The sequence below is a fragment of the Leptidea sinapis genome, chromosome 24, assembly GCF_905404315.1.
Source record: "Leptidea sinapis chromosome 24, ilLepSina1.1, whole genome shotgun sequence".
In the NCBI taxonomy this organism is placed as follows: domain Eukaryota; kingdom Metazoa; phylum Arthropoda; class Insecta; order Lepidoptera; family Pieridae; genus Leptidea; species Leptidea sinapis.
This window is the reverse complement of record NC_066288.1, coordinates 4668607-4685254: the sequence shown is the minus strand read 5'-3', so window position 1 is coordinate 4685254 and position 16648 is coordinate 4668607. Positions and strand designations below refer to the sequence as shown.

At 34.0% G+C, this 16648-nt stretch overlaps 1 protein-coding gene across 1 annotated transcript in view; it reads left to right on the top strand.

Moving 5' to 3' along the window:
* The window catches only part of LOC126971606 (carotenoid isomerooxygenase-like), a 34925-nt gene extending 19661 nt beyond the window's left edge, over positions 1–15264 (top strand). The window contains exons 7-13 of the mRNA XM_050817956.1: positions 443–523; positions 3447–3571; positions 5331–5504; positions 5930–6086; positions 8385–8446; positions 10406–10504; positions 11514–15264. Coding sequence (XP_050673913.1) covers positions 443–523; positions 3447–3571; positions 5331–5504; positions 5930–6086; positions 8385–8446; positions 10406–10504; positions 11514–11699 — 884 coding nt within the window. The 3' untranslated portion in view covers positions 11700–15264. The remainder of the gene's footprint in view (positions 1–442; positions 524–3446; positions 3572–5330; positions 5505–5929; positions 6087–8384; positions 8447–10405; positions 10505–11513) is intronic.
* The last annotated feature ends 1384 nt before the right edge of the window (positions 15265–16648 follow it).

Sequence of the window (16648 nt, the reverse complement as noted above, 5' to 3'; positions counted from 1 at the left end):
GCGTATCAGTGACCATCAGCTGAACGTCCTGCTCATCTCATCCCGTATTTTCATTAAAAAAAATCTTAACTCTCTTGAGCTTTTCTTAAGATTATCATTTCTTTTTCTTTTTTTACAAACACAAGTAATTCAAAAAGTTTGAGTAATTTTGATGCATCACCTTACATAACATTGTGTTAAATATAATGTTAAATTCTGAAACTGTAAAGATTAAAAAAATTGTGGCAGTGAGTTTCTTGCCACTTCATTATGCTTCTAACTTTCCAAAATAGTGGTATAACACCTTTGACATTTATAAGTATTATTTTGAACGACTTGAAATTGATTTTTCTTTTCTGTTCTTGTATTTCCTTTTTTTCAATTATTATATATTTTTCTTGCATGAATGAGTAATTAACTTACTAACTTAACTTACTTTACTGAATTGCTTTTATAATTTTAGGTGACATGTTCAAATCCGCTGAGGTTGTGGCCACAGTAACACCCAGATGGTTTTTCCATCCTACTTATATGCATTCCTTTGGTAAGTACCCACAATACTGATTTACAATAATAGATCTTATTGCAGATAACAGTGTAAGTATTTGCCAATTATTTCCGCTGGAATATACCGAAATTATATTTTTGATGTGCCAGATTTTATGGAAAAAAAACTTTTACCTTCTAAAATTAGTAAGTGCACAAAAATATACTTGTTTAAAAATACTCTTTATAGAACTTGCTAGTTTACGTAAAATAATTTAATGTTTAACTTAAATTTCGCCATAATGTAATTTCTGTTACGTCCACTTATTATTTTTTACTGTATTTAGTGAATGATGTGTACAATTTTATTTGGATCTCAGGATCATAAAAATATGCTGTACTTGTTATTAGATGATAGTTTAGCTCCTGCAATGTTGTATGAAACGGCGTGCTGGGGTTATAAAATACTCTTTGATCGGATCTTTTTTGTTATTCTTGGCATACCTTAGTCTCTGCGTTTGCCTGTCGGCACAGATGATAAAAAAATTGGCGGCAAAGCTGAAAATGCGTCTTGATATTGTCGCGTAGCAACGCTTCGACATACATGAAGAGAGTTGTCAAACTTCAAGACATTGATAATTTCAACAGCTCCGTCAGCAATACTCGGGGCTTTAGCGTAAAAGTGTTTAGTTTAGACGCTGTAGACCCGGGTTCGATACACCTACCAGTGTATGGAATTTTTTGGGTTTTGTAAAGTTATTGGAAATTTCTAGTAAGTTCAAGATCAAATCGAACAGAGTAAAGAGGATGGAACATGTGTAAGCAGGATAACAATAGTTAAAAGAATATTCTAGTACAATTAAATTTAAATTTTGAATGGGTGAATCATTTTGAAAATAGAACAGATCCGGGGGTATATAAGCCGTACTAAGCGTGGCCTACGGGAGTTCTAGTTCTGACTCGAAAGTGTAAAGAAGAAGCATAGAAAAAGTAGTGAAAAGTGTTCCAAGAAGAAGAAGATAGAATAGACTTAGTGTTCGGTGTGGTGTGACGCGTTGAAGGTACCGCCGCCCACATGAGGAACAGCAGCAGACCGGCGAAGTGCAAGTTCAGAAGAAGTAAACGCAAATAAAGACTCGTTCCTATAAACGGAATATTATTTCCAATACGTGACCCACTCTCATGTCAATGTGTTACATACCTACTTAATAAATATAAATTTAATAATAATTAAAATGAGTTTAAACGGTTCATAGAGTGAAATGGAGATTTATTGTCTCCACCAGATTTAAGATCAGAAGCCAAATCGGCAATGGAAAACCTGCTTCCAGCGAAGTCAAAAGAAAATTACATGAAAGTATATGAAAATTTTATGAGTTGGAAAAACGAGAAAAAGGTTAACATATTCTCCGAAACAGTATTTTTGGCGTATTTTAATGAGATTTGTAAAACTAAAAAGCCATCAAAAAGCCAAAAACATTATGGGCAATTAATTCCATGCTGAATTGTACAGTTCATGTTAAAAACGGTATAAACTTGAAAACTTATGGGAATTTAACTACTTTTAATTTATATTATATATAAAAAGTTCTTTTGAGAAAAACACTACATATGCCTCGGCTATAAATGGCAATTGCCTATCTCGTATTTAGTGAAGTCCTCGCCTACGGGTCGGCCTTCAAACTCATACTCGACCTGCAATTGCCTGCTTCCCGGCCTTTGCAATAATGTACTATTTTTGAATAACTAACTAATTAGATATTAAATTATATTAAATTTATATAAATACAGGGGATAACTAGTATTTTTCTATGTCTAAATTTGTGTAAGCAAACTATATCTAATGTATCCCAAACAGGACGGTTGCAAGTAACTCAAACGCGCGCTACTAACAAATCTGCTCTTTTTTTTTTAAATAAAAAAATATCATAGACCCAGTCCATATTATTATAAACATTAACGGCTTTACAAATAAGCTTGCTAAGTTAAACCTGTGAATAAACGAAGAATATGCAAAATGTTTACAAATAGACATTTTGCTTGTCGGACCTATAACGTCTACCGCGTTTATTTGCAAGGTTTTTTGACATTCGGAAAATTTCAGAATTATGATTTTATTGACTGTGTTGTCAGCGATATATGTAGTTTACTCTTTGCATATTCTTGGTTAGTCTCAGGTATAGCCTTAGGTTAGCGATTGGTCTCCGCTGCGCTCAAACTAGATACCGCAGGCGTAATCGTAAAGTACGGCAACTAATACTACGCCCAAGTGAGCGCACTCGAGCCAGTCTCGAACAAAGAATGACGTTGGCCACGTGTTCTGTTAAACTTTGCTAATAATTGAAACTTAAATGCTGGGCTTGTAGTACAACTTTGTAAAAATAATACTACAAGAAATAAGAAAGACACTGGGATCACATAATATCATCAGTAGGTATTTTGTATTTTATTAATCTCTATATAAAATAACACGAAGCGGTTATGTGTTACAAAATTTGAAAGATGCCTTTGAATGTCATAATATCACGCACACAAGCATCTGTACAAATTCTTTACCCACTACAATATAAAGATGCCGTAATAAAAAGCTATTATTCTTAGGTAGTACGGTATCTAATTGGAGCTTTACTTACCAATCCTTAATCTAAGGGTTTAACTTTATACCTGGTTTATTTGTAAGGCCGTAAACGTTAATATTATAATATGAACGTATTATCCATCCCAGCGACTCTAGAAAAAAGCGATTCACTCGATTGTTTGAAACGTGCAGTCATTGATATATTGACAGATGACGGCTATAATCTTGTATAAAACGGAGATAGCCGAAAACCACAACGTTTTAAGCAACTGTTCGCTTTCAAACATAGCCGGATTATACTTCGTCGCCATATTGTAATTACTATGTCAAACTTATGTCAAATCTCACTGCACGTCTCATACTTAACTAAATTTAAATTTGTACTAGTAAATATTTTCCACAGGTATATCAGAAAATTATTTCATTTTGATTGAGCAGCCAATGTCGCTATCAATATCGAAGTACATCATGTGCCAAATGAAAGATGAAGGGGCAGCGTCTGCGCTTAACTGGTACCCGGAGTATGAGGTATTTTAAGACAAATATATTTTCCTAGCCTTTAATTCAGTTTATACTTCTTTTCGCGCGTTAAGAAAGAATTATTATCAATGTGAATTCATACTGTTATACCGAAAGGAAAATATCCCTTTTTTAAAAAGAAAAGTTTATTCACACAAATACAAGTATTAATAAAAACAGTGGAAAAGATACAGAGAATATAGATTTGGTAGAATTAGTACTTTAAATATAACACGTTTGTTAGGATAGAAGACCGGCGATTGACTGATTGTACTTAGGTACAGCCCTTGCTCCCGTTAGGTCGTGGTGTATATATAGTAATCAAAATATTGACTAATCATTATTAAATGTTTAATCAGCCTTATGCCCTACATTCTAAGGCTATAACCGTACGATGCGCACGCACACCTAAACCCAATTTTGTCACCCTGACCTTAGTTGGTCAACTAGACCATTTGTATCATACTTCAGCTACCATAAACCTCTTGTAACTCATATATGTCTACTCAAACTCAGCCAATGGACTAGAAATAAAATTCCATATGTACCTATAAGTTGTAAAATAAAAAAATAAAATGCATTTCTTTCTAATTGTATAAAATAATTTAATTATATTTAAATAAACGTTGCTGAACGAAATTATGCGGTTTAATAATATTTCCTGTAGTTGCATTCAATTCCCATCCTTATTTAAATATTGTCCTTTGTACATACGTAAAATAGCACGAGGAATAAATAGTCTATGTGGGAACAAAACACATAAATACAAACAACAACTTATAGTCACGGACGAGTAAAAAAAGAAGGACTCCGTGTCATCTTACATTACAGTGAAGCACCAAAACAAGCCGGTAAACGAGTAAATACATAGCCCCACGCACACACACTAATACAAGCCCATCGGCCGCCATTGTACCTACTTGTTGTATTGTACACTATATAAAAGTATATAACATAATATACTTTTTAATTGCTTATTAAGAAATATTTTTGCGAATAATTTTGTTTTCTAGGTTTTTCTAAACATAATTATCGCATAATACCTTTACTTATTGTCAGTGTATGCTAATTTATACATCCACTAGCTGACCCGGCAAACGTTGTTTTGCCATATAAAGTATAATTCACGCGATAGTTTTATAAATAATAGCCTATAAAAGGAATAAAGGCCTATGTTTTATTCTGGCTTGTAAGCTATATTATTGTAAAGTTTCATCAAAATCCATTCAGTAGTTTTTGCGTTAAAGAAGTACAAACATACATCCAGACATACAAACTTTCTCATTTATAATATTAATTAATAATTCCACTCGATGATACCCTTTATGAGTTTTTTTATTAATCAGATTTTTCTTTATTTTTTTTAACTTACACCAGTAAGTCAAAACATCTGAGTGATTTTGGTGTAAATAGTAATGAGTTAATATAATGTAAAATGCTGAATATATATAAAAATACATTTAAAAAAAGAGTGGCAATGGTTCCGGTCTGTGTGTGAAAAGGGTTGCACTTATGCTCGAAGGACCATGAAAATGGGTGCACTTAGGGGTAGATATATGTATATCGGTTTTATGGTAAAAGTATTTATTGACTTAAGGTACTAAATTAATCTATGACACTTGCTAAATAACTATAATTAATGGTTCTACTTGACACATGGTTATAAGTAATTAATCTTATCTACTAAGCAATATAATGCTGTTAGATGGATTTACTTCGAATAGTGTGGTTGATATTTTTTTAATAAGTTTTCAAATTGTTTTTTCAGACTCATATAGTCTTAGTCAATCGTAATAACGGAAGAGTCAAACGCTACAGAACAGAAACAGTTTTCTTCCTCCACACAATCAACTGTTTTGAAGAGAACGGTAATGTTGTTGTGGATCTCTGCACCTACAACAACGCCAAAATACTTGACGTGATGTACGTTGATGCTATTAAGGTAAGTTTTATCAGAATCATTCAAATCAAAGTCAAATAGGCTTTCATAAAGTACTTTTAAATCATCACATTTTTGTATTTAACTTTTACTGAGTCTACCGACATAGATGATTGCGAAACTGAAGTGGCAGTGGGCAAGGCACATAGCTCGACGGAGAGATGGCCTCAAATGGTGACGGCGTTTCGGAAGACGTACTGGTGGTAGGCGTACACGATGGACTAACGACAGATCGTTGATCGGAATCAAGATCGCCGGAATAGGTTGGATGAGGGCAACGAAGGACCGATCGTCATTTTCGGCGATCTTTGGGGGAGGCCTTTGTCCAGCAGTGGACGTCTTCCGGCAATGCTGATGATGAAGCTACTGAATGGATACCATTATTGTAGAGGCTGTGAAAAGGAACATAAATAGTTTCATTGTTTCAGAAAAACTACAGCGATATAGACTACATGAAGTGGTGTTCGACCCGACCGAAGCGGTATGTGATACCAACAGAAGAACCCGACATGACCCTACTGACGCCGATGTTGATCGTCGACGTGCCCTGTGAGATGCCGCGGATAAACTATGAAATGTGCAATGGTAACAGATATACAAATAATTTATTCAAACATAACAATGCTTATAAGTAATTATATTTACAATAACATGATTTTATTAAATTAAAAAGTGTACCAAGAATTCTGACAGCATTTTCAGTGCAGTTCTTCAGGTTGATCCGTTGACCGAAATAGCTGCCAGCTATTAGGTTACCGGTAGCCCTATTGAGGCGCGTAGATAGTACTTTGTATATTCACCGCGCCTATGGGCATACGGGCCAAGCGTCTCGACACCAAATGGCACAAAGATATAAGACTCACCAACATATTAACGACGTTTGCTGTCTTCGGCAGTCGAAGCAGCAGCCTCAGCATCAACTGAAATAGCTTGGACATGAAATAGAGCCAGAGTAGAGCGCCCTTCCCTTGCCCAAATTAATAAATATTTGCACAGGCCCCTCGTATATCGAAGATATATATATATCTTGACTTGTTTGGTAGATTTAGTTAATTTCCGAATTTCATTCCATTATATAATAGTTGTATTATAACTTATACTTATTCGGCCTTACAAATAAACTTGGTATAAAGTTATAACTGATGATAAACAAAGAAAATGCAAAATGTTCACAATGTCGTTGCCAACACTGTCAATACAATGATAATTCTGAAGTTTTCCGAATCAACAAGCTGCCTTGAAAATAAACCCGGGAAACGTTATACGTCCGAACAAAACATTCGTAAGCAAAATGTCTATTTGTAAACATTTTATATATGCTTGGTTATAACTTTATGCCAATTTTATTTGTTAGGCCGATTTTATATAACTATTTCGACCTTATTTTAGCATGCGGTATTCACCTTAAAAGGTAATAATACATTTAGTAACTTTTATAACTAATCTTTGTAACTTAGCATTATAAATATAATGTTGTAATTACCACTGGTGAATCTAAATAAACAAATAAAATAAAAACATAATATTATATAAGAGATTTCCACGTATGTATTGACTCATCAAGATATCTCTGAAACCATAAGGCGTAAAGATTTGGGTGGGAATATTCCTTTCGCGGTACTCCGTTGCGGGTGGGTTTTTTTTTATTATGAACAGAACAACATCTGTCGGGTCAACTAGTATATATAATATAATAGTCCCGCAAGATATTAGCACTTATGACATTTCTGTTACTATTGATTTTTTTTTTATGGAAAATAACAAACGAGCGTACGGATCACCTGGTGTTAAGTGATCAAGTGTTCTCTTGCAACACCAGAGGAATCACAAGAGCGTTGCCGGCCTTTAAGGAAGGTGTACGCGCTTTTTTTGAAGGTACCCATGTCGTATCGTCGCGGTTGTTGGGGGGTGATGGGGAGGGGGAGGGGGGTAAGGTATGGCCTCCGGTCCCCGACACTAACCTATGCGAAACATAGCGGCACTAGGCCGCTACTTCACGCCGGTATTCTGTGCGAGTGTGGTGAGTAGCCCGGACGAGTCTGGCCTGATTGTGCTGACGTCATAAGACGGCAGCGTGACTCTCCCACTTCTTCAAGCCCGTAGTCGCCTCTTACGACACCCTTGAACCTGGGACTACCCTATTCTTATTACGCCCCGGGGCAGCACAGGGCAAATGAATTTATAGTTTCGACAGATGCAAACGGGCCAAAAAAAGTCATGAGTTTTTTAAGTTGACCGCCCACATTCTCTTGCAACACCAAAGGAATCACAAGATCGTTTTAGAAAGGTGTACGCGCTTTTTTTGAAGACACCCAGGTCGTTTTACCCTTAAAACTCCGCATAAGAAAGCTCTTTCCATAGTTTGGTTGTACGTGGAAGAAAGTTCCTTTAATTTCGAGTACTTGATAGTTTTCTAATTTAAGGTATATTATTTTCTTTTGATGACAATAAGGGACGAGACGAACAGGACGTTTAGCTGATGGTAATTGATACGCCCTGCCCTTTACAATGCAGTGCCGCTCAGGATTCTTGAAAAACCCAAAATTTATGAGCGCCACTACAATTGCGCTCGTCTCCTTGAGACATAAGATGTCTAGTCTCATTTGGCCAGTAATTTCACTGGATATGGCGCCCTTCAGACGGAAACACAGTAATGTTTACAATACTGTTTCACGGCTGAAAAAGGCGCTGTTTTGGTACCCATAATCTAGCCGGAATCCTGTGCAAAGGAGCCTCCCACTGGTGAAATACACAGATACGTGAATTCAACTCTTTACGGCAAGCATGACAAAAATACAGATGCGGCAAGACATAGTAGATGGCGGTCAACATCAGTGGCGCCTTTCCTGAAAGTCATAAAAAATAGCATTAACATTATTACAGGTCGCCCATACCGATACTTTTATGGTCTAAGAGCTGACGTGGATAACATTAATTCTGGCGGGGTGAGTAATATATTAATTAATTTTTATTTTCAAAATCTTAGGGCAACTAACGCCGAAGTGATATAATAACAGGTAAAAATACAAAACATGCTTGGGTAAACCAGTGATATAAAAAAGATTGACTTACGGCCGTTCCCAATACTCAGTCTATATCTTACTTGAGATGAAAATCTTAACTATCCTTGACTTTTCTGTCTCAATAAACTTATCGATTGTAACTCACCTTATCCGTACACGCTGTCTGTCAACGTACAGCTTACCAGCGATAGAAGTTTGTATGGAAATTGCAATTCTCGCTTCCCAATATAAGGCGATAAGAACGACTTATCGGTTATATCGGGACAGCTTCAGATTATTGACAGCTAGTTACTGATAGTAGAAAGTAGTAGTTTATCTCTCTCTATCTGTAGATAGTATATTGGGAATATATTACAATCTGAAATTATACTTAAACGCTTGAAACAAGAAAATATATCACTAAGCAAACATTTATATGGTAACTTATTTTATTGTTCTGTTAAAATTATATATAAAACCAGTTGATGTAATTTATAACACAAACTTGAATGTTTTAAGCGAGCTTTTTCGAAGATAAGTGCTTTTCAAGTACAACACAGAAAATAACCTTCACCTCAATTTAATTCATGATCGAAAGTGATCACTGATTAAGTAGGTACTTTTATTATTATAAAATATTTATGTGACTGTGTTAATCATTTTTTTTTCCATTTAAAAAATAAAATGTGTGTTAAATTTATCCGACCCACCCCAGATTCGCTAGTGTGCATTGCTGATACTAAAAATACTATAGAATGTTTTTATATAGAACGTTCACCGCTTTTTTGTGATTAGACAATACAAACAGGTTTTAAAAATATTGAAATTTAGTTTATTATGAAACGTGCAGTGAGATTTGAAATAGTAATTACAATATGTCGACGAAGTGTAATAAGTTTGAAAGCGAACAGTTGCTTAAAACGTAGTGGATTTCGGCTATCTCCGTTTTTTAAGAAGATTATAGCCGTCATCTGTCAATCTAACAATCACTGCACGTTTCATACAATCTAGTGAAACGCTTTATCATAGAGAATTTTCCTAGGCTGTTACACCTTTTTAAGGTGTACAATACTGTAGAACATTATTTTGATCTATCTCGTAGGGTTCAGCCGACGCGGCGTTTGTAATTAAGCGCATAAAATGTGTTTATTTACGATATCATATTAGAAACCTCCAAAATTATCAGTGTTTCTCTACTATATTATGCATATATTATACATAATATAAACCTTCCTCTTGAATCACTCTATCTATTTAAAAAAAACGAATTAAAATTTGTTGCGTAGTTTTAAGGATCTAAGAATACGTAGGGACAGACAGAACGCGGGAAGTGACTTTGTTTTATACTATGTAGTGAAGATTTGTAAAGTCAATTTGAAATGGGTAACACTAATATAGTTTCTTTTTGCATTCATTCTTCTTACCATTCCCACATTCAACAAAATATTAGGAGTTTACCGGAACCAGTTTTCCAATTAGTTAGAAAATATAAAACAGTGGATCAATATACACGATTATCCCACTTCACTCTATATTTTATGTGATGTAATTTATGTACTTAAGCACATTGATCACTTTCCCAGTAATTAATGATATTCTTTGTTAAAAATTTTCAACTGTAAATAATGTCTTTGAGGTAAAGGTTGCCATAACATAAAAGACTAGAAAATGTAAATAAGTATATTTATTATATTTAATGCAATGTCATCGTTAAAAATTTCCACTGCCTCTGAGTGTCTTTCGCCTGTTTTTTCTTAGTAATGTATTTTCGAATGGGTGTTAGATTTATACTTTCATTAACAGATAATAAGAGATAATATCCAAATTGTCTTTCCTTTTAATGACGCCTAATGACGCCTAATGCCGCCTAACTTCATCGCCTATTTTACTTCTTTTTTTCAGCTTCTGAAAGTTGACACAATTACTGGTGATATAAAAACATGGCGCGCCCCGAACAGCTATCCAAGTGAGCCAGTATTCGTCGCCAGACCTGGAGCTATTGTAAGAAAATTATGAATTTTTATGGGAATGTTTAATCTATTAAGATTACCCCAGAATTATCAGGGGCGATATATACGAACATAAGTGACATGACATGGTAATTTATAGAGCACTTATGAATGAAAATAATGGGAAACATCCGTCAGGCATATTTTCTACGATCACATTGGCGATAAATTGAAAGGATTAGTGGGAGTGGAAATAGATAGGGAGCCTTGCTCTTACAGGGGATTTTTTAATAGAATAGAAGAAAAATCCGCATAGGCTCACCTGTATTCACGATCGTCTACCTTCTTCAACGATAGAGAAATCACTCCTGTAATTTTTTTAAGCTACACATGTCGTTTCATCCTAGAAACACCGCACAAGAGGGCTCAATACATAGTTTGGTTATACGTGGGAGAATGTTCCTTATAAACCGCACTGTTGGGGCAAGCTTGAGGCATGTCATGTGAAAGTGGAATTTTGTGGCAAAAATCAGGTTATATGGCTTGTTGTAATCGCATAGTCGCAAAACAATTCAAGTAGAAAAATATAACATCATTTCTGAATAACTGATACCTTAAAAACATTAGTGCCCCTTAATTGTTGATAATCTGTTATCTTTGTGTATTTTTGTTCATTTCGAGCATACAATTTTATAACGAACGGCAATTTGCTATCATTGCGTAGACCTACCGTCTCGGGGCCTCGCAACGACAAATGCCGGCCCTGCCAGGGTAGTGTCCTTGGACCGCGGCACAGATAGATTCGTAATCCCTGTCTACCCCTACAGTAATGGTAGTATTGTATTTATACTATTAGTATTGAATTAGTATAATAAAGTTGGTACATGCCAAAGTTTATTCAGAATGCTTTATGACTTGCCGCATATCATCAAAAAACGTCAATTTTATCGCTGCTTTTATTACCATTACAGTCTTCGAGCAATCTGTCGACGATTAAGCATTTCGAGCAATTTAAGAATTTAATTCAAATTATTTGTTACTGAAATATTTTTTTTTATCAGGAAGAAGACGACGGTGTTATACTGAGTGCCGTTCTCTGGGGTGATAAAGAGAACACTGTGGATCTTCTTGTGCTGGACGCGCGAACATTCACTGAAATAGGAAGAGCTACGTTTGAAACTCCGTCTCCTGCACCTAAATGCTTTCACGGATGGTTTCTTTCGAATAATCCCACTTTTACTAAATAAAAATCAGATATTTGGACAGCTGATGAATTTGATATATTATATATAATTTGGTCATAATTTTAATGATAATCTTTTTTGAGGACTAGGAGCTGTTCAGATGGTCATTTGGTAAGACCACATTTTATTTTGAACTTGTCTTGAACATATCTATGGAGCTATAGTTGTATTATACATAGTAGAAAAATGTACTTTTCTTCAAATTTATTCCGTTCGAAAACATTTTGCTGATAATTTAAGCACTTTTGCGGAAACAAGATATGGCGCGCGGAGAAAGAAGAAACGGTATAAGAAACTTTCCCAAAATTCTTTTACTTCATCTAGTCCTAGCCTGTCAGAAGGTAGTATAGTTTTTAATAAATTTTCTTTAAATTTACAAACAGAATGGCCAAAGATAAATTAAGTTAGTAATAATAGACTTTACAATTAAAAAATCAGTGAATTTTATTATCTTTATTCTTTTAATAATAATATATGTAATATTATATAATAATATAATGATATGAATGTACATATCTTTAAAGAAACAAAGACATGCAGAGCAACAAAAACAAATTAAATTGCAAAAAAAAATGCAAATTAGTTATATATTATGATTTGAGGCAGTTAGTTAGTGAAGGTAACTATGCAATAACAATAATACAATAACAATATTAACGGGTTTTTTGAGATTCATGTTATATATTTAACATTTTTAACCAAAATCTTCAAGATAAGCCCAGAATTAAAAAAAAAACATTGCGTGCGTACAAAGTACATGTACAGAGTACATGTCAGAAGTGAAACCTGCATGGTGCATGAACCTCTAAACTGCATATTAATTCCTGGTACGTGTTGCTAGGATGACACATGATTTCAACCGCTATGAAAGACGTTCCTACCACTACTAATAAATATATAATAATATGTTCTCCTGGTGTCTATGTAGTAATACGTCGTGCGCTTGGAGTCAGAATATATTAAGGTATACTCGCGCCATACTTAAGACAATCTCTTCTTTAACTATGATCGCCTGGTACCAAAACATTGTATTATGCTTCCTATCTCATTATCATTATCCATATTAAATATTATGAATTGATGTGACTGCTCTTTTTACTGTCGCTTTTTCGCTTCATCGACTTTCAAATCACAGCGATGATAAAGAAGTTTTCACTTCAATAGTATGCATATTTCTGTCTCATTCTTTGCCGGCTTCATCCTACACATTTTTGTATTTGTGTCTCTTACCTGTCGTTTTTTCCGTTGCATCCGGTTTGAAATAACAACGATTCTAAAGAAGTTTCACTTCAAAAAGTCTATAAAACAATATTTGTTAAGAGTTTGTAAATATACAGTAAGTTTTCCGTACTAACATCGAAACACCGAAACACGAACACGAAAATAACAGAGTGATAAAAAATTAACAGTTCCAAAGTCCTGCCTAAAGTTAGAGACACAATACTAATTAATGAAAGTGTACCAATTTAGGAACCCTTACGACAGCGGGAGTGAGAAGTATGCGGTTAGGAACAAGCGACTTAGGAATAAAAATTGCAAATTTCCAATTAAAAAAAGTTCAGAATACTTAACTTTTTTTGTTTCTGATAAATGTGTTCAGTAATGGTAATCGATAAACTAGTTATTTTGGTTATTTTAATATAAAAATATAATAATCTCTATTTTAGCTTCCCTACTAGTCAAGTTTGATACTTGAGGCATCGTTTTAAAGCTTTTCTGTTTGTATTATAGTATTTATTAATTGGCTATAGTTGACAGTTACACCATTATGATCACGTGGCATAACGTTAATACTAAGTAGTTCCCATACATTGCCTCAGTTGTCTAAAGTGCCAAAGAACAAAGATTGGTATAGATCAGGGGTGCTCAAACGGTCGATCGGGATCGACAGGTCGGTCGCGTGTGCTTTTTGAGTCGATCTCGAGAAAAAAATCCGGTATGATAAACTAAAATCGGTAATTACGTACCATCTTATGAAAAGTATGCTCAGGACATGCTGCATGCTTCACCGTCCAAAGTAACTCTTTAGTTAAGCTTAGAACTTTAGAACGCGTTTGTTTTGTAAGAACCAATAAACTCGCAATTTTGAATAATAATTATGAGTTTTTTCATTGACATTTAAGAGCAGACCTACACTTACCTTGACTAAAAAAAGTCATATTTTGCGCAAAACTAATATCTATGTCATCGTGACACTCTACCTAGAATACAATCCTTCATCACACATACTTGAAGACTCTCAGAGACGATCGATCGTAGTCTACAAATTTTGAGGTAGATCGCTAGCAGTTCAAGCTAGAGGACCCCTGGTATAGATAGTTAACATAGCTACGATAGCTGGGGTATTTACGTCGTATATTGTTCTACGTGACGAGCCTATGCTAGGTCTTCATCGTCCGACTTCATATCGATTCTTTCGATTTGGTCATCTTTGGTAGTGTATATGTTTTTTTTTCTTTCCTTTAGGGAATATAATAATATTGTTATTATAATGTTAACCCACTTGCATTACCATCTAGCCTTAACTTATACTAATAAGTAATTCTACTTAAACTTAATCTGCTAGATAGATTAAACTAAGAATGTGTCCATTAACACATTTCTTAATGTCTCTATTAAGGGGAAGTCACTTTGTTCATGTGTATTTTATAATATCACTATTTTTCTATTGTGTTACACTAATTCACTTATACTACACTTACTCAGAAGGTTTTGTTCGTTTTAGTCTTCTTAATATATCAGTGTTGTCAAGCAGCTGGATTTTCTAGAAATTCTCGTGATGGTGAAGTCTATGTTGATGACCAAAGCGTCTTTTTGGATAACTTTGTCAACGAACTTAATGTTAAGGTCCCGATTTAGTTTTCTGTTTCGAATATACCAATATATTTTTATGACCACACTAAATAGCTTGCAAAAGCCCCGGATTCATTGCGCACCAAGGTTATTATAATAATAATCCACCTTGACGTATCAAACACGATGCGAATAAAAGCCGTTCGTATACTAAAAGGTTGGCTATTTAATTTTTTTAAAGATTGTGAAATTTTCATAAAAATATACCCAAATTTATGCCTCATCATAGTTATTTCCCGCGTTAAATATGTCTATGGGTTTAAAAACAAATTGGAATGTTCCACAAAAAAAAAAAAAAATTTTTTTAATGAAATAATCTTGTTAAATATGTGTTTTTTTACAAAACATTCGGTGTAGCCGATTAAATGTTATCTTGGATTTAAATCATATATCTGCCTTTGAAGCCTGTGTGATAACGACGTTATACATATCACAGATATTTCATTTTATTTTTAAGTTCTATGTTACAGTTTTATTTTAATTTTTCCACTAATCATTCAATAAAATTATCTCTTTTTATTATAATTTTATTAGCGGGAGATCTGTTTTTACTCGTACACATACTTGTTAATTATAAGAATATATTATTATTTGGAAATAAAACCATGGTGTCTATTACCAATGATAATAATAATTATTGGTAAGTAATAAGTATAAAGTAATTGTGAAATATAATGTTTAAGCATATAATAGAACAATAAATTATGAAAACATACTATTTTATTTTTTTTTTCTCAAAAAAAATCACTTATTGAACATCAAAAACTACCCATTCAAAAGTTAATGGCTCAACCCTGAGAAGAACGGGCGCAAGATATACAGTATATTTTTTTACTGGGACAGAATGGGGAAATCCTAATCCAGACATACAGAATAAAATTCTCAGGAACTAATTGCCTATTTTTTTAAGGAAAACAATTTTGGTATAGTTTTTTCTTTGGCCAAGCGTGAGTTGTGCATAAAAAGATTCGTCATGGTGAAAAAAAAATTTAATTTGTTTTTCACTCAGTTTCATTATATTGAAAGATTATTTCATTGTATTGAAAGAAATATCTAAGTTATTCAAATTTAATAAAATAATATTTCATAATAAAAATTAAGCTCCTGTAGATCACCTGTACGTACCACAGGCGATACTTACTTACACATACAATATGTGTCCCATTTTAAAATATGAAATTCCATTTGCACTGTATAATATATAAATGACGCACTTGTATACCCCAAAATAGAAATACATTGTTCTATGGTTGCCAGACAATAATATGCCATCAAAAACATAACTTGTAAAAAAAACCAAGTGTCGCAACTCAGTTCGCCTACCGTAAAAAGTTGTGAGATCCAAGTAATACCAAGTCGGTCAATTTATTTAGTCCCTACTTAAGGGGCCTTCTGTATGAAGTTATAACTTAATTAGTTAACCTTACATCGTCTTACAGTGACCATGTAATATTTAAAAAAAATGTTTTCAATAAATAGATTAACTCGGCCATCGCATGAAAGCACAGTGTCTTTTTATTTTTTTTTTATTAAATGTTCATGTTTCTCACAATTAATACATAAATTATTAAATTAGGGTGTTTCCTGCAATGTGCTGACTCTTGATAGTGCCACGTGCAACACAAATATAGGAGGTAATATAGGAGGAGATATATATCTATGTCTTCTAGAAGTGCCCTAAACTTTTGATGATCGGTCAGTCAGTCAGTGAGTGACAAAATTGAATCTGTAACTAGTTATCATTTTTAAACTACTGGTTCAAATAGAATGAAATTTTAAATATGCCGTATTTATACAATGCCTGCTTGGTTACTGAAAATTCAGGCTTCTAGTTTTATCTACACCACGGTTATAGGGGTCGAAAATGGTCTGAACTGCTTGGAGAAAAAGATGGTACGGCCGTGCCGCTTGCTTTTGCTCGTCTTGGCAGATATTGAATACAGTATAATATACCTAAACTTTAATATCACCACAAGAGTATTCAAAATCGCTTGGACCTACTGCGATTCGAACCCAGGATCCCTATCTTTAGCAGTCAGAGTCAGCAAGTTAAGGCTAAAAGGTAAATAAAAGTTAGTCTAATTTTAAATTTCAGAGTT